The sequence below is a fragment of the Copadichromis virginalis genome, linkage group LG20 (genome assembly GCF_057382275.1).
Source record: "Copadichromis virginalis isolate Kocher_CV1m ecotype Utaka linkage group LG20, C_Virginalis_male_GT1.1, whole genome shotgun sequence".
In the NCBI taxonomy this organism is placed as follows: domain Eukaryota; kingdom Metazoa; phylum Chordata; class Actinopteri; order Cichliformes; family Cichlidae; genus Copadichromis; species Copadichromis virginalis.
In genome coordinates, this window is record NC_140637.1 from 24,946,885 (window position 1) to 24,971,299 (window position 24,415).

Genomic DNA, 24,415 nt, shown 5'->3' on the forward strand with positions numbered 1-24,415 from the left:
TGTTTATCAGTGCAGCTATTTAGATGTGGCTAAAACAACCTGGTTCAGTTTCGTCATGATGAAACTATTAATTGTACTTTGTATTATCTGTCTCTGTGCATCAGATCAATGAAGGTAACCCTGGCCATGGAAGGTGCTTCACATGCTCTCTTCAGGTTTTAAACTCTGACCTGGTTCTCTGCCGTCCAATCAAATGGATGGATTTCTGTATGAACTGATTTGTTAACAGGATTTAGAAATTTGATTTGATTACAAAGCTCGGCTGTTCTGAGGTTCATCGTCCACTCAGGAGGACATTCTGTGTAAGCTGCAGAAGCAACCTAACAGATATGTCACCGTTTATTTCAGCTGTCGCTCAGTTTGCTGTAGTTTTCTCTAATAAGGCAGCTGGATGTCCAGGCTCCACACCCACAACTCTGAGCACACCTCTTCACTTTTAAGCATCTCTAGCTCCAGAAATAGCAACAGTAGTTTAGTAATGTGTCAGGCCTCCTGCTGCACTGCAGCACACCCATATGTTCTCGCTGCTTGTTCTAACGAAGCAGCTGGGAAGCTTTCTGCCATTGATCTGAATGTGGAAGCGCCCCACATCTGCTTGGATGTATTTGATTTGCACAGAAGTGACATAATTTGTTACTATTTAAGTGCATGGAGCTGAATTTCATGCAGCATTAATCATCTGGTCACATGTTGACTGAGACTAATCCAGAGCCCAAATATTATCAGCAGCTCAGGAACGAGAGCAGCGTTTGAATCTTTTCTTTAGATGGACTTTGTGTCCATTGTTTTGTAGTCTGTGACCGAATTATTCAGATGTTCAATATCAGTGTAATGCTGCCTCCTTAACCTGTTACTCAAGTTACACATATTCAGGAAAATTCAAGTGACAGATTTTTAAAGATTTGAGAGAATTTTGTTCATTTTGTGAGGACCGGTTTAAGACAGACTCTGAATCAGTTTCAGAGACACACTGCAGATTTAGCATGTTAAAGATTACAGCGGGTGAAGCCTGTGTGTTTGCTGGACATCTCTCGATCTACATCTATCAACACTAAAACGCTCTCAGTGGTAGCTTTGTTAGCGTGGACTGTGGCACAGCAGAGCACCATTGTTCTCTCTCCAACACACTGTAGCTTCTATACTTATCAGAATGATGCATTGTGGTGTCTGCTGAGACAGCGCTGGGCAATAGGACGTCTCACTGAAACACTGAGGATAAGCATTTGTTCTGATAAAGTTATTCCAATGATGACAGTAAATCTTATGATTTTTTTCAGCTATTTATTAATAAGTAGGGATGGGTACCGGTGTCCGGTGCCATGATGGCACCGGTTCTGACATAAACGGTAGTAACCAGACCGAAAAGCAGCGCACATTTTGGTGCTTTATTTCGGTGCTTTTTTTTCCTGAGCTGTGATACACTTCTAGCCAATCATTTTACATTTCCGAGGATAGTAGGCGGGGCCAGGTACGTACGTTCTGTTAGAGCAGAGCTACAGATTAAAAATGCCCAAGGCGAAGCGGTCAAAAGTCTGGCTGTACTTCACAGCAAAATATGCAAACTCAGCAGCAACAAGTGCTTTAAGCTGATACTGTGATACTGTCAAAGGAGGTAACACCAAGAATCCGATTAAACAGCTGGCGACGCATAGCGTTTTTTTTAAAAGCCCAGAAATGCGCGGTATTTGATAGCTTGCTGCGAGACCTCACACCGTGCACGTCGGGTGGGTTGCCAGTTATCGGACCCGGAGCAACATCCCCCAAAACCCCGAAGAATAGAGTCCTGGCCCCTAGCCCTGCCAGTGTAGCAGAAATGATGAGGATGATGATGCAGCAGCAGCTGTTCTTCTCTGCGTGAGTAGCTTAATGTTGTTAGTGTGTAATTTACGTTGAGTAGGCTAACCACGTTATTACATTAATGCAGGTAAGGTGAACTAGCAAACATCATCATAGCTACATGCGTCTGTCTTCTTGTTTGATGGCAGATACTCCCTTCACCCTGGCCAAAAAGGCTAAAATGACCAAAGAAAAAGTGGAAAACAGCTGAACATGAGAGGTTTTTGGACAAAGTTTGTGTTTTTTCCATTGATTAAGCACTGCTTCCAGCCAAGAGTGATACCATGCCACATAGCTGCAGAAAAGGCACACATTGTTATCTTTTTACAAAAAAACCCCCAGCTGAACAAGAGAGGTTTTTGGACAAAGTTTGTGTTCTCCATTCTTTAAGCACCGGTTCGAGCACCGTTTAAGCACCGGCACCGTTTCAAAAGTACCGATTTGGCACCGGTATCGGATAAAACCTAAACGATACCCATCCCTATTAATAAGTGACTTTTATGTATATGTATATATATATATATATGCCTGTATATATTGTGCTATTCTTAGTTATTGTCTCTCTCTGTTAATGTTTGTTTATAATGGAGCACTGTAACAAAAAATGATTTCCCCTAGGGATCAATAAAGTATTCTGAGTCTGATTCTGATGCAGTCTTAAAGAATTACAGTGTGTGCTATTGTACACAAGAACATCAGGATGTTTTACCAAACAAATTCTAATTTTGGCTTGGCATCAGTTTATGGCCCCGTCAGTCCCAGTGAGACGATTAGTTACACTGTGTGAAGCCACCCTCGCTCACAGAGAGAATAAGCTCTTCCAAAAAATAACTGTTACGTACAAAACAGCTCATGTATAACCAACTGCAGGAGCCGCAGATACAATCGCTGCAAAATCAGTAAATAGAAGCTCAGTAAGGCTAAAAATAATAAGCTAGGAAACAGTCAGTGTAGCACTGTGTATGTTTAGCTGCATTGCGGTCTTCATAAGGACCTTGTTATCACCTAAATCCACTTGTGGCTGCTGTAGGCTGGGACTATACTGCTGTAGGCTGGCACTACACTGCTGTAGGCTGGGACTACACTGCTGTAGGCTGGTAGCTTCCTAGTTGACCTGCCTGCCCTGTGCCATGTTTTTAAGCAGCTGGCACTGTGAGTGTGAGCTTTACTTACAGTGGTGGCCTTCAAACAGTGCAGACACTGAGGTACTGTTGTTCCTTCTGTGGTAATGCACAGTGTCTACATGTGGCTACATTGTATTTCTGTGTCTCTTGTTGAAAGCTTTGGAAAAGCTAAAAATGAGACCTCAGTTATTATTTTTCAATTGAGCATCGTCCAAGTCTAGAATAGACTGTGAGCAGTGATCTGATGGTGTGATGCAGTAACTTATCGACAAGAAGGACACACCCAAATAAAAACATCTCCCTTTACCTGTTTAGCCTGCACTGGCTGAACAGCTGTAAATTATTATTACTGCTAGGGCTGGGCCATATTATACCGTTCACGGTAATACCGGTATAATGTTAGGCAACGATAGGAAAATGAAATATCGCGATAGAATGGGAGTAAAACGCGCATGCGCAGTGCCTTTGTTTTCATACGCACATGGCCGATTGTTGAGTGAAACAGATGAACCAGAATTGGTTTGTAAAAATGGTGCAACTTCAGTGATGTGGAACTGGTTTGGTGTTTGTCCGTCAGATACACGACAAAGCACATTTTTTTGCAGAACATGCAAGCGGGCTGTCGTTATTGTCGTATTTGTCGGACTAAGATGCTCTTAAATCTGGGAGTAATCTGGGTCCTAAACTCCGTATGCTTCAGGTCAAACGAACACTGCAGCATCACCAAGAGTTAACTGTCTAAATTCTTTCATCTTTAATAAAACGATCAGCATTGCTGCTTTACCAGGTGTAACTATGAAGTTTAACTTCCAGGCATCCATGAAAACAAAATGTATTACATTTAACGGAGTTAGAAGTTAGCAGGAAGTTAGCGGAAGTTAGCGCGCTAGTTTCGCTAGTTACCTAAGCATGATATTGCATGTTCTGACTGAGAGTTTTCTGAAAAAAATCAAACGTACAGCTCTGCTATCACTTCCAACATAAATGAAGACAGGAAACTAAACAGCAGTGACGTTTGTAGGGTTACTGAAGTTGGGCTAGCTGGTATATAATTATATGCTACGTGCTCGCTAGCGACACAGCTATGTTAGCATAACATAAACAGTGAAGCTGGAGGACGAACACTAACACTTTTCCACTTATAAAAGTTAACGTGAAGGTTCCTCATGGTTAGAGACAAATGCAATCACATGGCAGGATGCTGTAAACGGACCAAACTTCAGTCAGGAGAACAACTGAGATAATCCATCCACAATACGAGGTTAGTCATTAATATACTGCAACAACATGGGAATAGAGCAGCTGCCAGAGAATTCAACATTAATGAAACAATGGCACAGAAGTGGAGGAAGCAAGAAGAATGAGTTTAATAAAGTTTGATTTATCTGACTGCTTTGTTTCGCTTAATGTGCCTTATAATCCCGTGCACCTTATGGTCCGAAAAATACGTACTGCACGCTGCAGTTTAATGTTGCAAAGCACCTCTTTTTAACTTCAGTGGATATTATACATGGTTATGCTCAGGATATGTCAGCCCATTTCTACTGGAAATGCCTTTTGGTTAAACTTTCAGCAAGGAATTTGCATTTGCACTGTTAAATTTTTATAAAGCTTTAATGTACATAAAAACCAGTTTCTTGTTTAAGTGAAAATAAATGGAAGGTTGTCTTTTTGCGCTAGTAAGGTTGTGGAGTTGTATTTTGTCTCGCATCAATTATATCGTCAGTTATATCGTTATCGCAAATTTTCAAATATATATCGTGATAAATATTTTTGGCCATATCACCCTGCTCTAATTACTGCTATAGTAGATATTTATTTATTTATTTACTATGAGCTGAAAATGACAAACAACACTGTAGAAAGAGAAGCAACAAAACATGATGAAAACACCTGAGAACACATCAAACTGTACTACTGTGTATCAAAGTTAAATTTCTTCAGAAAAATGTTCCCTGTCAGTGTTGAGCAGGTTAATCTTACTGCTGCGTGTGTTTAAAGATGAGATCATGTTGAAGACTTTATATTGTGTTTATAGCAGCCGTCCATAAGGAACGTGTCAGAGTACAATCAGCTGTTCATGAGTGTGACAGTTGGCTATTGATGTGTGCAGACAAACTGTTGCTGGGACATGGTCAGCTGTCATTGCTAATGTACTAAATGAGTTAATAACAGCGTTATCAAACTCCAGCTTCTCTGCATCACACACGCTGCCCAGCGGTTACTGTGTCACGCTGACACATCACTGAAGAACCTCCACTTACTCAGGCTGGCTGTGTTTCTGAAGCACAGACTGAGCTCACAGCATGCTGGTCTGCCATCAGCTTACAGTCAGAGAGCAGCAGGTTGTGCACAAACCACCAGAGAAAAAGTCGATGGCTTGCCTGCTTCTTGTTGTTCCCATGCTCATCGCTGCTGTCCACAGGATGCGTCTGAGGCAGCCTTCTACTGTCGGCCTACAGTAGCAGAACTATTCTCAGCTCAGTTTGGAGATTTGTTTTATGTTTTTTAGATGTAAAGAAACGCTCTCAGGCTTAATTGCAGTCAGATACTTTTGTGTGTTCTTGTGTCCATGCAGCTGTCCTAGCTTGACTATGTGATGGACAGTTATCTGCATATTCTGGTGAAATAGTAGCAAAGGGTACGTCCTGTGCAGATGGACACAGGAAGGGTCTGTATTATACAGACTAATGGCCAGACTGTTAACAGAACAGAATACAGAGGGTCACACAGCAGTGTCTCCTGGGACTTGGACAAAGCGTAACAAATAAAAAGCAGAGATTCAGTGATTCTGTTGATGTAAAGAAGTATTTGCAGTGACTTTGTGTCTGCTGATGTCCACATGACTGTCTGTGGGTTCCTGCTGTGGGACACAAGAACCTGCAGACCCTCATGTGGTAATAAATCTTCACCCCTCTGCTACCACAGGGACTTCTGGGTGTCATCCCATCGTCTTCCCACTCAGCCTGTATGACCCGGGTGCCGTGAAGCCCAGTGTGATTGTTTAGTACTTTGGTATGAAGTTCTAGCATCTGATGTTTTCCTGCTGGCTGCCCTCAGCAGTAAATCGAGTCAGAGCAGAGCCTGAGTCACTGTGAGAGCAGACAGATGAGGCTTGTACACACAGCCTGCCTCTGATTATGATGCACCAGTCTCTTCATATAAGAGCTTCCAGTCTCTGCAGAGCCTGCCAGAGCTGATGGAATTGTGTTACTGGTTTTCATGCATGGACTGAAAAGTAATTTAACTGATAATAAGGCAGGGCTGAAGAACATGTTTGCTTTGATTTACCTGTGATAAGGCATCAGCAGCAAAGCCATATGTCATCATTTCCTGTGTGGAAGCCAGTGTCAGTAACAGGGGCTGTTCTTCTGTGCATCTACAGACTGGTGTTCACATGGTTACCATGGAACTGGAACCAGAGACCAGTGTGCTGCTGGGTCCTGAAGTACTGCAGTCAACATGTGTCTGCAGTCGAGTGCTTTCATTTAAGGAGAACAAACGTATTGGATTCAGGGTTCAGAATTAAAGCCATTTTTATAAACAAGAACTCCATTTTCAGACACTAAAAATGGGAAAACATCATTTTCAATGTAGGTTCTTGTTTGTTTGGTAGTTAACGACTCCAGAAACCATGAACATAAAAATTCTTTGTTTCTTCTGTACAGATGCCCTGTTGGGCTCAGATAAGTGAGGAACTTTCCATCTCTTTGGAAAGTCTTGGATGTTTTTGCAGTATGCTTTGATTCGTAACCTGATGTAGTAAACCTGTCTCTGCCAACCCAGGGAAAGATGGTCTCCATTGAGTGGTCTTCCTTTTGTCCTGTTAATGCTGCTGAACTGATGAGTGTTAACTTCTGGTAAGATTGGACCGAATGGTTGATTTGGTCGTTCTTGCAGATGCTACTAACTCTCTGATGGAATAATGATGGATCCTCATGTCCAGAGTCCAAGAGTTAGGCGAACCTTCTGAGACGGGCTAAGAAAAGATGGAGGACAGTAATGTCTTCAGTTATTAGTATGGACGAGTCACTGTGTATGTACACACACTAATAATCCCTGTTTTTAAACCGTGCTAAGGTCCAAACTGCAGGCTCAACACCGGCTCTTGGATGCTGAACTAATGTAATCAGCTGGTCTGTGTGTCGTTCAGTGGTGGGGAGCTGGTTTCCTACTGGTGCACATGGGAATCCCCTGAGTGGAGGAAACTGGAGTTATCAGTGTTTCGTCAGGGTCACAATCAGCAAACGTAAAACAAAATGTGTGATTCAGTGTAATGAATATAGGGAAGCTCACCTTTCATATAAAAAAGCCTTTTCGTATTTATGCAGATGCACTCGTTTGTCTCACTTGATTAAAGCCATTCTGGTTTTAATCAACGAGTGCTGTAGCTGTAACCAAGGCCACATTTCCACCACTGTAAACTGGATAAACTGGAACCACACAGCAGTTTATATAAGTTAGTGAACCTGAGTGATGCAGCTCTGTGATCCTGCTAACACATGTCAGTGATTTCCCTCGCCTCTGTCAGTGCGCCCCAGGGTGGCTGTGGCTACAATGTAGCTTGCCATCACCAGTGTGTGAATGTGTGCGTGAATGGGTGGATGACTGGATATGTAAAGCGCTTTGGGGTCCTTAGGGACTAGTAAAGCGCTATATAAATACAGGCCATTTACCATTTATTTAGCTGGTTTAGAAATAACGAAGGCTGGATGTGATTCATGAACCTGACTGAAAAATGCTGATACATGCATCATGGAGCTCAGTTTGTCTACTATTAGAATGCGTTTGATGATCTTTGATGAATTATTTGGACCCAAGAATCAGACTGAAATGCAAAGTTTACACAGTGATATTAAGACGAGCGTGGTGAAGAGAACGACGGTGGCAGTCAGGCAGGTTTCCAGTTAGTGTGGGTGTGTGGATCTCTTACTTATGTTCTGGATGAAGACACCTGTGTAAAGCTTATTGAGGGCGTGGGCTGCTGTCCAGTGGAAACTGGCCTGTAGAGGTGGAGAGCAGGAGGCTGGTGAGAATGAAAGTGAGCAGCATCAGGAACGATGAACAGTGATCTGATTCAGACGAGCAGATGGAGGAACAGCTCCACCCAGGAGCACAGAGCAGGTGACGGCCGCCCATCAGTCCACCTGAAGCAGAGGACCAGAGAAATAGAGCCCGGCCACCTCGAGGAGCAAACAGACGAACGGCAGGCTGAAGTTAGCTTGTTAAGGACTCAGTGTGCTGACTTCATGGTATGCACTGAGTTAATACTGGTTAAATATTAGATATGTTAATTCATCAGTTTCCCTGTGCAGAGCTGTGTTTTTGGAAAAGCTCGTCCAGTTTGGGATAAATGATATTTTGGCTTGTAGCTAATCACTGTTGAGGCTGGCACAGGAGGGTCAGTGTACGCAGGAGGGTCAGTGTACAGTGGCTTAACAGTCAGTCAGTGAAATCACTGTAGAGGGAGAACTATAGTCAAAACTAAAGCAATAACCTCACTTCCTGTTTTATTTTGATAGTCTCTGTCTCCGTTTCCCCTTAGTTTGAGCCGTGTTCCCACCTGTGGTCTGGTTATCCTCAGTGTGTTCGTGTCCTCAGCCGCCCTCTGCTCATGTTTCCTTAGTAGTTTCCTTTCCTAGTTTCTTCCTGGTTGCAATTTTTTGCATTTCCTTTGAGCCTGTGGGGATGGCTGTCTGTCTCCGAGTGCTGCTCCAGTACACGGCCATAGACTGGTATAAATAAACAGCTGTGGTTTTAATGGGAGGACAGTCTCAGCTTGGACAACTCGCAGGTACAAAAATTGAGAAATGATTTAATGTGAATAGTTGATATCACTGTGTCGTGGTTGGATACGTGTTTGATGACCGGTGTTTCTAATCTCACGTCAGCCTGACAGAGGCTCAGTGACTCACTCAGCCTGAGACACTGTTAGAGACACATGGTTTTTCTAGGACACACACTCACCCTTCTCCTCCTTCAGATCAATAATCTATTTTATCTTTTGTAAGTGGAAAAGCCCGTGGTCACGGTCTTCTGGGAGGAGCGCTCTTTTTATTTTTGCTAACTGGGTTGGAAATAAACCTTTAAGTAACACAGCAGTTGTCTGATCCATCCAGAATTTGGGTCACGTCGCCCTTCGGATAAGAAAATGTTGTATTAAAAGCTGATGATTGAAGCGGTTTTGAACCTCTCTGACCGTTCTGCAGGAAACACATGATTAGAGCTTTGAGAACTGGGCCATCTGGGCTCTGTTGTGCTTGGATTTATGCATATTTGAAGCTTTTTCCTCTCTGACAGATCTGATGAGTTTCTCCAGGTAGAGCTGATGAGTTAGGAGGCTCATGAAAAAACTGAAAGGGAGGAGTTTAGGTGCTAAAAACAAGGAGCGTGAATCAGAGTGATGGGAACCTGTTACCTGTTAGGTTTGCACCTGTGCAGTTGTTGTACATCATTACCACAGGGGCATAATGTGGGCAAAGTCCAAATCTTTAAGGAAACGCAGTCTGAATAAGGAACAGGAAGTGTTTGTCTTACATAAACTGGTTATCGCTGTCAGCTAACACCAACCTTGTTACTGATTTACTGCAGCGCTGCTGGTCACGTGTTTTGCTCTGTGTTCTACTCGCTGTTCTCGGTTCTGTTTCCAAGTCTAAAGACAAGAACGTTCCTACACTGGAAGCCAAGGTTTCAATGAAGAGACGCTTAAACCAGTATAGACACAACCATGTTAGACACTGACCACAGCTCTGCAGGAGGATTATTCCACAAGGCCTGGTTATTGTCTGTGTCCGCTAGTAAGCAGCAGTTTTGTTCTACAGGTGAAACGTGTGTAGTGTGACTGTAGATGCACAATCACAGCATTGCCAGCTGAGGTCTGTAGTGAGTTTGCATTGTTTTAAAGAACTCTTGAACTGGAGATCAACACCCATACACACATTACACACTGCCTTTAATTACTGGAGCCTGACAAACTGAACACACCTGAGTGTGACAGGATTTGAGGACACCTGATACACCTGAACAGTTCTACCTGTAGATCTGACTGACAGTAATAATGATGCCTACTGCTGACTGTGCCTGATATTTAAAAACAAGCTTCATTTATTATTCTGCTCACTGTAAAAATGAATAAATAATCCAGTGTTACAACATTGATTGTCAAACATGATGAAACACACCTGTTAAAGATGGTGGTGTATGATACCGCTGACAGAGGCCAGTTGTCACAGTCAGAGTAATCAGACTAAAGCTGTGCTGTGAAGGAAGTTGTTGTGAGTTAGTGACACACTGTTTCCTCTCCAGCTCGCAGGTGTGAGTTTGAGAGTTATTCCAGTACTTCTGATGTGAGGTTTTCTATTTGAGAGGAGCCACAGTATGCAGAGTGGTACACAGTGTTAATGCTGTGCGTCTGTATGTGATGACAGTGAAGGGATTATAGCCTTACATTCACAGAGCGTTCAGACAGACATGTGATGAAATACACACCCCGTTGCTCCTACTCTTTCACATCGTATTATAAATATTGTTTGACAGTTACTTTATAATTGTGTTGTGTAGATCCAGAAACATGTTGTTAGGTGTGAGGTGGTACTGTGCTCCTGCTCATCACATACAGCTGACTCTTTGTTCAGTTGTTGGTTTTTCAGCTTTAGTCAGAAACACAACAGATTTAAACACAAATAACTGTCATCCTGTTACCCCATCTAATACACTGTTACAAACTGGCAGGACTGATGACCCACATTACTGTTAACAGATGGTCACTCAATGCTACCTTAATGACAGCTTAACAGATAGCTAATATTGGGTCATGATAACTTTGGCTGCATCCCTGTCTGATGGATCAGATGGATCTGCTTTTTCCATCTGACAAAGCTTTGACGCTGGATGTGCTTCCTGGTGCAACCCTCCCAGTTATCTGGGCTTGGGACCAGCACTGGGAGTACACTAGCTTGTGTCTTTCCGAGCTAGCTAATAGCTATTGGGTAATTGCTAATAGCTGAGCAGCTAACATTACTGTGTGTGCTAGCCAGGCAGCTTTACTGCCACCTTGAGACAAAGTGTTGTGAAGCTCAGCTGCTTCAGGTGATGGTGAGGTGGTTTGCAGCTGGAGCACCACAAACACTGTTGATACTGATGGTGTCACAACTGATCATAATTGTGAGTAACTGAAAGTCAATATTTTGTTCTCATAACCCTGACTTCCAAACAAAACTTTGCTGTAATTGCTGGGGCGATCGTGGCTCAAGAGTTGGGAGTTCGCCTTATAATCGGAAGGTTGCCGGTTCGAGCCCCAGCTTGGACAGTCTCGGTCGTTGTGTCCTTGGGCAAGACACTTCACCACTACTGGTGGTGGTCAGAGGGCCCGGTGGCGCCAGTGTCTGGCAGCCTCGCCTCTGTCAGTGCGCCCCAGGGTGTCTGTGGCTACAATGTAGCTGTACATTCACAGTGTGTGAATGGGTGGATGACTGGTTGTGTAAAGCGCTTTGAGGTCTTTAGGGACTAGTAGAAACGCTATACAAATGCAGGCAATTTACCATGTAATTTAATAAAAATGTGTCTAACTTTTAATTCTGCAAATATCTAATTGAAGAAAACATCTGATCTGATGAATCTCCTGCATTTAAAGTGGTTGGCATGTCCCACTATTGAACTTCTGCAGTAAATAGTGTTAGCCTGGAGCACATCTGTTCAAAGGGCTAATCCACAAAAGGCTGGTCTCTGTGCGCCCACTGGGCAACCCCTTCAGCTGGCACAAACAAGCTGTACAACAATAGTGTTGCTGAAGCTAGCGTTGGCCAAAGAGAGCTAGGCTAAGCTGCTCTGCTAAGCAAGCTGGTTTCCAAAGCTTCACTCTGGGTTTCCCCATTATCTACCCTGCAGTGTCTCTTTCTTCACTGCATCACTGTTTTACTCACATTTATGTTTAATTTCTCTGTTCATTGCACCACATGCCTGATCAGGTCACTTTGCTTTGCTCTGTTGTTGTAGAAGTTCTGAACTCAGCATCCAGCACCTGATCTGGTCCAGAAGAAGCACACACAAAGGAGCATTTGACCAAAGATTTGTGTAGTCTGGTACATTGTTGTGTATGTGCAGCGTGTGTTCCAGCTCTTAACATTACGAGGTTTCAGCAGCCTAATAATAAGCAATCTAATAAGCTCAACCACTGTATAGACTACGTATAAGACAAATGGAGGTTTGTATGAATATGTGTCCAAACAGACTGAGTCTTTGTAAAATTCAAAATCACCAGTCATTCAAACAGTAAAACAGTCATTCAGTGTCCTATGGTTTTTAATGACTTCATCAGTTTTAGCCCCCCTCTACTACCCCCTCTTCTACTACTACTCTTGGTGTGCTTGGATCAGTGTCCTGTTGCATTGCCTCACATCTGACTCTACAATGCTTTGTTGTACAGACGAGTTCATGATCAGATCCTGTGGTTGCATTCAAGCCCAAATCATCAGCGCCGTGCTTGATAGCTGGTTTGATGTGTTGGTGCTGTTTGTGGGGTTGCCACTTTGCAACACTAACCTGTGCTGCATGTTCTCTGTACTGAACAGAGGCGTTCCCCTGGCAACCCTTACAAAGAAGCCACAAACTGTAATATTGTATCGTATGGTGGCTGTAATGCTCGTTGATGATTAGTTAAGTCATTTGATTAGCAGCAGCTCGCTGCTCCTAAAGCTGTGGAACACAGCTGTGCTTTCTTCTTCTGCATTTTGACTTAGTGCAGCATGGCGTTATGATATTATAGCAGTAGTCCATTTGAGCTTATAGCTAGATGATTTTGTTTCATTATATGTAAAACCCGAGGATTTAAAGAGGGTGTACTTTTTGATTTTACCATAACTTTAGTCCAGCCTTCAAATCAAGAACTTCATTAGCTTCATTAGCTTTGACAGGGTGTCCAAAATTAAAAGTTACTTTACAATCCTGTTTCTCATCAGTGTGAAATAAATAAAGCTGTGTGACAGTGAATAGTATTAAGTCATGTGAACAAAAGCTGGGTGATGTTAGCCTGTCCCATCCCAGCAGAGCGCCTCTTGTGCAGCTCGTCTTCGTTCAGAGTGGAAGCATTGCACTGACCGCTTCTGCAGTGCTGCTTTTCTAACACTGTGTATAACCTTTCTCCGTCACTGTGAAGGAATGCAAAAAATGTTTGCTCAGCCTCCCCTGGTGTTGCAACACGGGCAGGCAAGCGTGTTCTTATGGTGGACTTGATCGTGCTCACATGTGAAACACAGAGACTCAAACAGAGACTTAGTTCAGTCACAGAGAGGCTGTTACCTGATAAACGGTGTTGAAGCCAAATCACAGATGTTTTCTGTTTATTGCTCACATCCTGATACATCACAGTTGCTTTCTGAACACTATTTTCCTGTTGGATCAGCATACACACGTATGTTGTCTTCATGCTACAGGTGGAAGTGATCGTTCTCGTGTCTCAAGCCCAGCTGAGGAATCTGACGACATCGTCTTTGTTTTTGTCTCATTGTGTTTGATAAAAATGTTTTTGCACTGGCCCAGAGCAGAAAACTAACAGGGCTGAGCTCATAGGCTGGCCTCAGCGCTCAGGGCATTCACACACATATAGCAGCAGGATAGTGTTAGCTATTGGTAATGTTTTTACTCTCGTCTCTGAGAAGTTGTTCATGTATTTATTTTTCATGTGGCCACCAAGTAGATCATTTATTGTAACTCATTTTGTTGCCTCAACCTTCACCAGAAGCCTTGAATTTGAACGTGTGGCATTAAACAGAAAAGGGTCTCATGGTCTCTGTGAGCAGCGCTGCTGCTTCTGTGTCTCAGTAGAATAATAGTTAAAAGTTGTTTGGGGTCCACACAGTGATGCAAACCAACAACACGAAGCATTAGAGCTGAACTGACCCAACGTATGTCCAAAGAAACAAACATTACTGTTGGCTGACCTTCATATAATGATCGTTGTGCTTTCAATAACTGAATAATTATCTTTGTCCAGCACAGTTTTGATCTCACAGTCCTTTTTTATGATGGAGTAAAATAACATTGTCACATACGCTCTTCAGGCCGTGTCCAGAATCAGGGCTGGAAGTGTCATGCAGGATGTGCTGCAATAGGCACAGTCACTAAAAATAGAGGTGAGCTTTATATTTAGGGTAAAACGTGTTGCCTGCAGAGCAGGGTGGTGCTGCTGGAGTCAGAGCTTGCTCTGCCATCTTGTGGGCAGCCAGCTGTAACTGCAGCGTGGGTGCAGACGGTGAAAAGCCTCAGTCATGTGATGTGATCCTTTCTCAGTGAGAAACATTTGATGCTCAACGGCAAGAAGGAATAGGAAAAATGGTGTTTGTATGGCACGGAGCTTCATTTGAGGTGACAGGAGGCTGAAGAGGAGCAGCCACAGGGGACTGTGGAGGGAACAGAGGAGGAGAACGCGGGGCTGTTCGCTGAGAGCAGGAGTAGGAGGAGAAAGGCAGCGTGAGGGAAGCAGCAGCAGGAGAGCACCATGAGATTCCCAGTATGAAGGAGCCGGAACATTCTGCTGGAGGGATGCTGCTCCTGCTGCTGTTCTACATTCGAGTCAAAGGTAAGGTGAGCGTGGAGCACATCGGGTCATCTGAGGCGTGTGCAGAGAAAGGTCGCACGAGGGCTGAGCGAAGGTGCCAGTGATGATGATGTCATTAAAGGAAATGGCTTGTTTGGATGTTTCAGCGTTTTAATCCTGGAATTAGTGGAATTGTTGAACACTTCATTTGGTTTCAGCGCAAAGACACAAGAACGAGATCCATCTCATTATATCAGTTAGAGAGAATAACAGGAAGTATTTTTAATTGAACGCCTCCCCTGTGTTGTTTTGCCGCGAGTATGGGAGTCTTTCTGACAGCCTCGTTCCCAGTACAACCAGTGTCAAACCCACAGTGTCTCCCTATCCTCAGTTGGGACCAGGAGTAAGGCTGTGTCTGTATTTCAGCTTTTTGACTTGATGGCTTTAGTTAAGTTCCCGTACACGCTCTACACGCTGTGTTCCTGCTGAAAGTCATTTATTCAGATGTTACGGCTGAGATGCATCACTGAGCACGACAGACTGAGCATCCGACTTTAAAACAGACACTTTGAAGGTACCGCTGGAAACGATCTGTGTTGTTGACTACGATGAGCATTTATAAGTTCATACATGCTTAAATTTGTTTCATAGGCTGAAGTTCCCAATCACACCATGCTCACATATTCTTTTATGAAACAAGAACTTTTCACAGATTTCTAAGGCAGCATGTTGGCGAGTGTTTGCTTTAACAGCAGAGGGTGCAGCAAACAAACCTGAGGACACGCCCTGCATCTGTGATTATCTCAGGATAAGATTCAAAGGTGGCTCCTGAATAAAAACTGCTCATACATAAATAATACATAAACAGTTCATATTGTCACAGTTCATTTGATTCCGTAGAAAGTTCGTATAAAGTTGTCCATAATAATCCCATAATAATAATGATAATAATAATGAAGATTTTATGGGACTTTGTTGTGTAGTTTTGTCTCCTTCTCTTCCAGCACAGTAAGTCTGTTGTGTTATCACAGACGGTCTAACGGTGTCAAAAACACCTCGGGGCTGTTTTATTGATCTGCTTCAGCTTCTTTGGGAGCCAATAATAGCCTCGCTTTATGTAACAGCCTTAAAAACTGGCAGCAGAGAGTAACTTGGCCCAGTCGGTCTGTATTTCCTGAGAACGTGCTCGCTGTGTCGCTGATGAACGCTGCTGCTAATTCCTTTAAGAGTCAGTGAAAACAATCAGTTTGACTCTTAAAGCTCGCTGTTTCCTTTTTTCTGCGCGAGTCTGAGGGGAGGGGTGGGTGTTGTTGGTAACGTATATGCTGCTACTTTCCTGTTAGTGAGAGGAACAATGTCTGGAAGTGAGTCAAACCCTTGTAAATGTCCTGTTCTGGAGAGATTTGGTAGTACCACCCTGCTCTCCTGCTCCACAGCTCGCTGCGTAAGTCACAGTATATCTCCGATAGGCTGTCTGCTCGTCTTCATCCCTCCAGTGGACAAGATGGCGGGACTGTGTGCTTTGGCCTTTGCATCTGGAGGTATGGTATCGTTTGATTCGCCTGCTCTGCTTTGCTCATTCACTTTGGGCCATTCTTACTATCACCTTGGCAGAAATGTGGGACAATGCAACACTTGTTCTCCTCAGGGGTATGCTGTACTAGGTCAGCTCTTTGAAGCTTTGCCAGTCAGTGCAAGTGAAGTGTAGCAGAGTTTACAGCACATTTGGGCTGTGAGAGGTCCTGTGATGGTTCTTTAATGGGAGGCATGGAGCTCTAACCACAGTCGACTGTTTGTGTTTCACAGCTGCTCATCTGAATTTTAACACCTAAAAGAACATGGATGAGACCGGGGAATCCCATTGGTCTATTTACCATATCTTGTGGTTAACACCAATGTTTGAGTTAAAACTGCACAATATCACGATGCTGACAGGGGCATCATGCTAACTCTCAGGTTAACATTACCCTCGTTCTCCAGCACTATGCATCTACTAGTTCCTTCAACAATACTCTTACTTGATCTTTTCACTGGCTGACTGAGATGTGCTCCTGCTGTGTCCGAGGCTAGGAGTCGAGTCAGGCTGTCATTTTAAATTCAACTCAGTTCTTGCCTCAAGCCACTTTATATTGTAAGGTAAAGACCCTGCAGTATTAGAAAGCAAATCATTAGCAAGCAGTTGTTGACAGTGGGAAGGAAAAACTACCGTGTAAGAGGAAGAAACCTGCGGCAGAAGCAGGCTCAGGACAGAGGGTCGGGGTAGAGACGGGACAAACTGTAGGAGAGACGGCCATACTTTAACCGATTTATAAACACAGAGGAGCAAAGAGGAAATGCTCAGTGTATCATGGGAAGCCCCTCAGCAGCCCAAGCATATTGCACCATAAGTAGGGGGTTGTTCAGGATCACCTGATCCAGCCCAACTATAAGCTTTATCACACAGCTTTCAGTCTAATCTGTCTCCTGAATCCACACCAGGACCTGGTTCCACAGGTGGCCTTCACATGCTTACACGCAGGTGTATTCTTTGAAGCATCTCTTTTGGGGCCAGTGCCTTTAAAGAAGCCGTTTACATATTCGCAGCCATTGAATATTGATCGATTGTGATGTATTAGTTTGAGTGGTAGAGCCACTCTGTTAACACAGTAATCAAATACAGTGCACTGAGAATGAAAACACTGAAACTGAGAGTGTGTCCTAATGATCCTGGCCATATCAGAGGGGACACGTGTCAATGACACAGGCCCACACAGGATCTGAGTGGATAAAACATTCCCCCACAGTGCAGCTGTGGTGCACAGACACCAGAGCAGTGTTTGCAGCAGCCTGTAACCATCAGTCTTTCTACTGATTTATTATTATCCATCCATCCATTCGCTTCCGCTTATCCTTTTCAGGGTCGCGGGGGGCGCTGGAGCCTATCCCAGCTGTCATAGGGCGAAAGGCGGGGTACACCCTGGACAGGTCGCCAGTCTGTCGCAGGGCTAACACATAGGGACAGACAACCATTCACACTCACATTCACACCTAGTGGCAATTTGGATTATTCAATTAACCTATCCCCACAAGCTGCATGTCTTTGGACGGTGGGAGGAAGCCGGAGTACCCGGAGAGAACCCACGCAAACACGGGGAGAACACGCAAACTCCACACAGAAAGACCCCGGCCTGATGGTGGAATTGAACTCAGGACCTTCTTGCTGTGCGGCAACAGTGCTAACCACCGTGCCACCGTGCTGCCCCATATTTATTATTAATGCTCTGATTATGAAGGTTCCCCCCGACAAGTCTGTATGGCACAAAGGAGGAAACTCGTGTGTTGAAGCTCCTTCTGTCTCATGGTTTTATCAACACACTGAGCTAATTGTTGCAATTTACCACTTTGCACTTAATGATTTAATCATACTGTATTTAGCATTGTGTGGGCATGTGCTGTGTGTTAAATCACACATAGGTTTCCTCACACGTCTCCCCACATTAGCATGTGGTGTCTCATCCCCATCTCCCTCACCCACCAGTAAGAAGAAAATAGTGGGTAACTATGGAAACACACTGCAGTGGTTCTCTTTTTCTTTGGAGGGCTTAAGAAGATTTAAGGGAGTTCACAGACAAAACTGTAAAGAGCGAGGCCTGTTTGTGCTTCAGATCTCCACAGCCTGGCTTCACACAGACCCAAAGCAGCCACAGCTTCTTGTTGTTTGTGCATTAAACATAGCAGAGTCACTCTACAGCAGGGCTACTTTAGTGACACGGGGTCTCTGTGACTTCAGTTTTGCCTTTAATGCCCAGTAAGCTGGTCATGCTTTGGTGCATTTCAGTCCTTGTTTCTATGGTTCTCATGTGCAAATAGAAACGAGCGCTTCATTTTTGGCTTGGACGAGGCTCGCACCACACTGCACGCTTTAAAGTGACGTGCAAGCAAGATAGCTACACCAGCTGCTCATTAATCAGCCAGTCACATAGCTTTAAGCCTGTAAACATGGACGACCTGCAGAAATTCAAAGTAAACATTAGAATTCTGTGTGGCTGACCTCGACCATCCATGGTGACCACAGCGTGCCCATTTTATCTATGTGCACAGCATGCACGCCAGCTCCAAGGCAACAGCACAAGCATGCAGTATATGGAGGTGATGCACTGTCCCAGCTGCTGCTCTGCAGAGGTGTCAGCCCCTACGTCAGCTCAGCACTAAGAGTGGATAAGGATATCGATTCAGGAGTCACTGATCCACCTCGCTAACATCTACACCGAAAATCTGAGGAGTAACAGGGACTGAAGGAACAACTGGAGCAGCTGCACAGATCCCTCACACTGCCTGGCCTGTGGTAGAGGACCTTAGCCTGATGAACACACAAATACTGTTTTATATATTACACACACAGTGATGCTGAACATGAGAATGCACAGACGTGTACACGACGCAGAGTAGAAATCAGATTCAGCACCACGGTGAGGTCTGCTTTCAGAAGATTTATCGTCTGTTTGCACCTTTACTGACAGGTTCTGACATCCTCATGACAACATGAGCATGGGTTACCATGGCAACAGAGGCAAAAGATGTGTGAGTGGAGGACGTTATTAGGCCACGCCCATCACTGGAGAAACTAACTAGACTGGAAACCTAGTACAGATGGGGATGGGGGGGGGGGGGGGGGTACACTGGGAGAGCAGCTAATGAATAATTAGTGAGAGGGGAGATGGTGATGCCACATGGCTGTGGCTCATACTGTGGTGAGGTGGTTGTGTTGGGTTGTTGGAGTAAACTGCAGGAGGCGACACACACAGGCTGTGCCTGAGGCTGTGTAACATGCTGCTGCTCAGCACTATGCTCTTTAGTAACAACTCTATGAAGTCTTATGAAGATTGAGTTTAATGAAATGAAAAGTAGTATTGTTCTTTTCAGTGAGAAGGTATCTGACCTGACAGGGACAGATCAGCTTTGTGGGTGTAAGATGTCATCATGCTTATTTCTGCTTTTGTTTTAATGAACTGGTCACAGGTAATATTCACTGGTGTAATGCTAACTGTCAGCATACATTTTGATGAGTTAATGACACTCATGGTGAACTCAGCCATAGTAAAAATGACTACAGCGTGTTGAGTGGTGTAGCAGTCCGTGGAAACGGTGTCGTCTTCTGACTAAAGGCTTAAATCCCGATGATGTCACCAGTTTGGAAGTCAGTGTGAGGACTGGATGGTGACTTTTTTTGTCTCTGGGTGACTCTGCTATTATTCCCTTGTTGGATGATGGTGCAGCCTGGATGGGTCTTTGGAGAACAGGTGATTTATTCTCTTGGCCGGAGCTGTGAGCCTGTGTTTGGCAGCTTCTAGAGCCACACTCATGGACACCTGGTACTAGGAGTGATCTGTGAGGCAACATATGCAAGTATCTGCACGAGGACTTTGTGCTCTTTGTTGGGGTCTTACCTGAGTCTCACCACAATCTTCATCCTCAGCTCAGCAGGTCCGTCTGTCATTGGTGACTGTGCATTAACCAGTCCACTTCTGCTCTGTTCTCCCAGGGCTGGCTCCATACTGTTGTTCCCACTGTGCTGTAGCTGTCTTCTATTATTACTGTTATTGCAGTGAGCTACTCGGTGCTTCTCACCCATAGCTGCTATATGCATATAACCCCTCTCACTGCGGTGGCTGGTATAGTAGCAGTCTGTGGTGGCCAATAATACGGTTTCATGTTTGGGGGTTGGAGTCCTCTTTCATACAGTATCAACAGTGTTGGTTTGAGTGAGTGTATCAGAGAGGATTCGGGTTGTAGGAGACCGCACTGATAAACAGGGCTTTTATAACTGGTTGTAACGTTTCTTTTTTATTCTTTCATAGTTTAGAGGATTTAGTATTGTTGATGTTATAAGAAAACTGCCCACACGACTCAGCTTCATGCATTATGTTGGAAATGTTAGCAGGTCGGTTTGATTACAAATGTGAGGACTTGTTGTTGTTGTTGTTGTTCTCCAGTTTGGATACCAGAAGAGTTTCTCTGTATTAAGCCATCAACACCTTTGTGTGCAGTAGGTGAGGCAACATCTGACAAAGCAGCATTGTGTGAGGATGGAAGCACACATGACAGCAATGTGATGAAATAATCCTGCAGAGAATAAACACAAACAGAAGTCTTTATAGTGCTTCTTCATTCCATTCAATGAGCCTGATAATATTAATGACAGTGTGTCTGATAGGATTGTTTCAGACGGTCACACTATTGATGAGCCCAGGAAAGCCTTTGTAATAATGTTAAATATTGTTTCCAACAGCAGCAGCTCTCACACATCTAAATGAAGCAGCAGTTTATTTTTAGCTGACTGCACGGTCCTGTTATAAATAGCTTCACCGTCACAGTGTCGTCTGAATAAAAGGAATTATAAGGTACTGATGAGTTTATTCATCGGGTAAAACAAGCAGTGATGGAGGCGCTGAGGGAGAAACATGAAGGGAGGAGATTGAAGAGTGGTGAGGGAGGGCGTGGAGAAGGCAGAGCAGTGTGAGCTTTTACTGCTGTAGAGAAACCCGACGCTGATCTTCCCCCCTCGCTCAAACTCTGATGTTGTGCATGAAACCTGGACCTTTACCTCACTTTTTACCTGATTGTATCACTTTTTTCTTTTATCTTAGCTCCCCCTCCATCCCTCTCTCAATTAGTCCCTCATCATGCTACAGCTCTACAACCGTTTCCTCTCTCTCCTAGAATCGATCTACCGACGGGGGGCCAGAAGATGGAGGAAGCTCTACCGAGTGAACGGACATCTCTTCCAGGCCAAACGCTTTAACAGGGTGAGTGTCCTCAGGTCTTACTAATGCTCACTGGCACCTGAGGAGAACACTGGGTAACGGCTGCACTCTGCCTCGCTCAGGGTCATTTGAGCCACTGGAGATATATAATGTTAACCGTTGCTGTAGCCGTGCGTATGAACATCTGCCCTGTGCCAGTCTGGACTTGCAACATATGAAGCAAGTAAGAGGCGACAGATGTGTGTGTGTAGTTGCAGCTGGTAGAGCATCCGTTAGCAGCTTTGCCTTGTCTGAAAAAAGTATATTAGATTGTTTTAGTCACCAAATACTGACACTGGTGTTTGTGCTGCTGTATTTTTGGCCTCATGTGTCCAAAGAGCGTCCAGACGGGTCAGGCTGTGTTCAGGTGTGTTTAACCCTGAGCGTTACAGGGTGTGACGTACACACCTGAATGACAGCACCTAGCTGAAGCAGACACAGTAAGGACCGCTAACTACTGAAGTTAGTGGTGTTAGTGCAAGATGCTGCTGAGCGACGTGTCAGGAGGGTGAATATAGGCTCTGACCTGGACTGTCTATTACTGTGAAAATAAAAGGTTTAGTTGGGGAAACTGTTACTTTGTGGTAATTATTTATAAATATCATGATTTAGTGTGTTACACTGGTATGTTTGTGTCATAAACATCCTGCATTTAAATGATGACAGGTAACCCAGTCACCTCACAGCTAAGCTGTTTGAACACTGGTGCATAATTCACGGTGTCCTCGTTGTGGCTGGTTCCCTCATCTCAGCTCAGACCTGGAAACAAGTGGGTGTCTCTGTGTGGGATAGTTTTCCATTTGATGTTGCCTCAGCGAACATGATGATGAATGAGGCCAGCCCTGTGGTTTAGAGGATGATATTTGGTGTTCCTGTGTCAGGACAATATGCCCATGATCATGGAAATGTAAACGCCCTCCAATCAGTGCACACAGTTTCACAGACAGAGCTGTGTGCTTGTTTTCCTGGTTTGTAATCCAGCTTGGAGTGAGATGGTCTTAATGTGCGGACCAGAAAGTGGATAAGCTGAGTGCAGGCAGCGTGCTGGCTCAGCACTATGGCTCTCGGGGTTAGTATTACTGATGCACTCTGCCTTATTCAATGAAGAAATAAACTGTATGCAGGTATACACTATAGTGACTAGAGATGGACCGATCCGATATTACGTATCGGTATCGGTCCGATACTGACCTAAATTACTGGATCGGATATCGGAGAAAAATAAAAAATGTAATCCGATCCATTAAATATCACGAAAGCACCTCACAAAACTTGCAACACGCCGTAACTCACCTCAGAACGTTAGCACTTGGAGCAGTATGCATCACGTGATAGAGCGGCTGTGGCATGCGGGACCTGTCGGTGGTCTGGATAGCATTTGGAGCTTTGCTAGCAACCCGGCATTTCATCTCAAACAAAGTTATCCCGAGAGAAGTAAAGCAAGTGTGTAAATCCATCTCTGAATGTATGTAAAGCATTCCTGCGTTAAGCTTAACAAACGATATATGGAGCGACTGCCTCTCCTGCTGCTACTTCAATCATGAAACTGCTTAACGATCAGCTGATCGGCTTTTCTGTCGCGAGTCCGTGTCTCTAGTTTGCTTTTGGCCCACTTTGCACCAGAAAGAGGAAACCAGTGGCTGAACAACAGCAGCACGTTTAAGCTTGATCAGCTGTTGTTAGAATGTATTTAATATTACTTTCTACTCGAGGATCTTTTTCTACGTAGCTGACGGCTGGTAACTGTGCAGGGGCGGATCTAGCAAAGTTTAGCCAGGGGGGCCGATAGGGCATTAACAGGGAAAAGGGGGCACAAAGACATACTTTTCTTTCTTATTCTCATTTAAAATGTCAAGCTTTTAATAAATAATTATCTGACACCCAAAGTTTTAATTTGATGTAAAATGAATAGAAGTCCATTATTGTATATAGTAACTATTAAGTCTAATATATATACCCTAGTAAGCTATAGTACTTTTTCCTTTGGGAAGGTACCATCTGTGCAGTCTGCAATTCTGTTGAAGAAAGATGTTGAATCTATTTAATATTTCTTGAAAAATAATTGATTTCTGTGCATTTTTTTTCACACTGCATCAAATTAAGGTTGATTACGTCGATTAAGCATCATGAGGTGGAGCGTGAGGGGTGGTTCCCTATTTTTTATTTATTTAATTTTGTTGTTGCTGGGAGTTGGAACCCTATTAGTTAGGTTGCTTAATATTTATGCTAAGTACTCTTTAAAATACCAGAATAGGGAGGATGGTGTAGGTTTAAGTTTATTAGATTGATCAGTATTGCTGAACTATGAAATATTTTTTTTTGCATACAGGTATAACAGAATAGCTTTAGTGTAGTTGTTGTTTTAAACTTGAGTATGAACTTATACAAAATGCAGCAAGATATTTAAAAAACAGTTTTGTTGATTAAAAAACACTATATCGGATTCATATCGGTATTGGCAGATATCCAAATTTATGATATCGGTATCGGACATAAAAAAGTGGTATCGTGCCATCTCTAATAGTGACATACAACAACTATCGTCACAGTGAGAGAGCTGCTGTTCGCTTCATGCTGCTGTCGTGTACAGTTTCACTGCTGCCTATACAAATAAGACCAGTTTTCATCTTAAAATACCAAATATGTAGGAGAAAGTGTAATCCCTGCCTTGATTATGTTGATTATGTTCCCATTCAGGACCTTTAATATTTGCACTGAGGTCCTAAGAATGACATAAAGGTGTAGGACTTGCTACACAGTGTACAGAAGCTTTAACAGGACCAGTTGCCCAGAGTCTCCGGGACTAATGCATCTTACCCTAATAGGAACTGCTGAGGAGGCGGGGAGATGCACCCAGCCCTTACTGCCTATGTGCAGATACCTGCACACCTCTGATGACCCACTCACTGAGCAGCTCTGATAGTTAGGTATAATATAGAACAAGAACAACCCATCTTTTTTAAAAGTGAATATCCACGATTTAGATTTTATATTTAGACAGGATATTTATTGAATTAATTTGGCGGTGCTTTCATGAAGGTGTGAAAGCACCTCATGAAAGCACGGGGTGGCTGTAGCTCAGGTAGTAGAGCGGGTTCGATCCCAGTCTGCTCCAGTCTGCATGCCAAATATCCTTTGGC

At 43.8% G+C, this 24,415-nt stretch overlaps 1 protein-coding gene across 4 annotated transcripts in view; it reads left to right on the forward strand.

Moving 5' to 3' along the window:
* The window catches only part of prkcz (protein kinase C, zeta), a 101,979-nt gene that overhangs the window by 32,137 nt on the left and 45,427 nt on the right, over positions 1-24,415 (forward strand). For 2 of the 4 annotated variants that reach the window (XM_085444724.1, XM_085444721.1), the window contains exon 5: positions 21,193-21,278. In XM_085444724.1, coding sequence (XP_085300850.1) covers positions 21,193-21,278 — 86 coding nt within the window. Of the gene's footprint in view, positions 1-14,212; positions 14,536-15,832; positions 16,035-21,192; positions 21,279-24,415 lie in introns of those variants that run through there. The other 2 variants (XM_085444722.1, XM_085444723.1) reach the window with 2 other exon arrangements.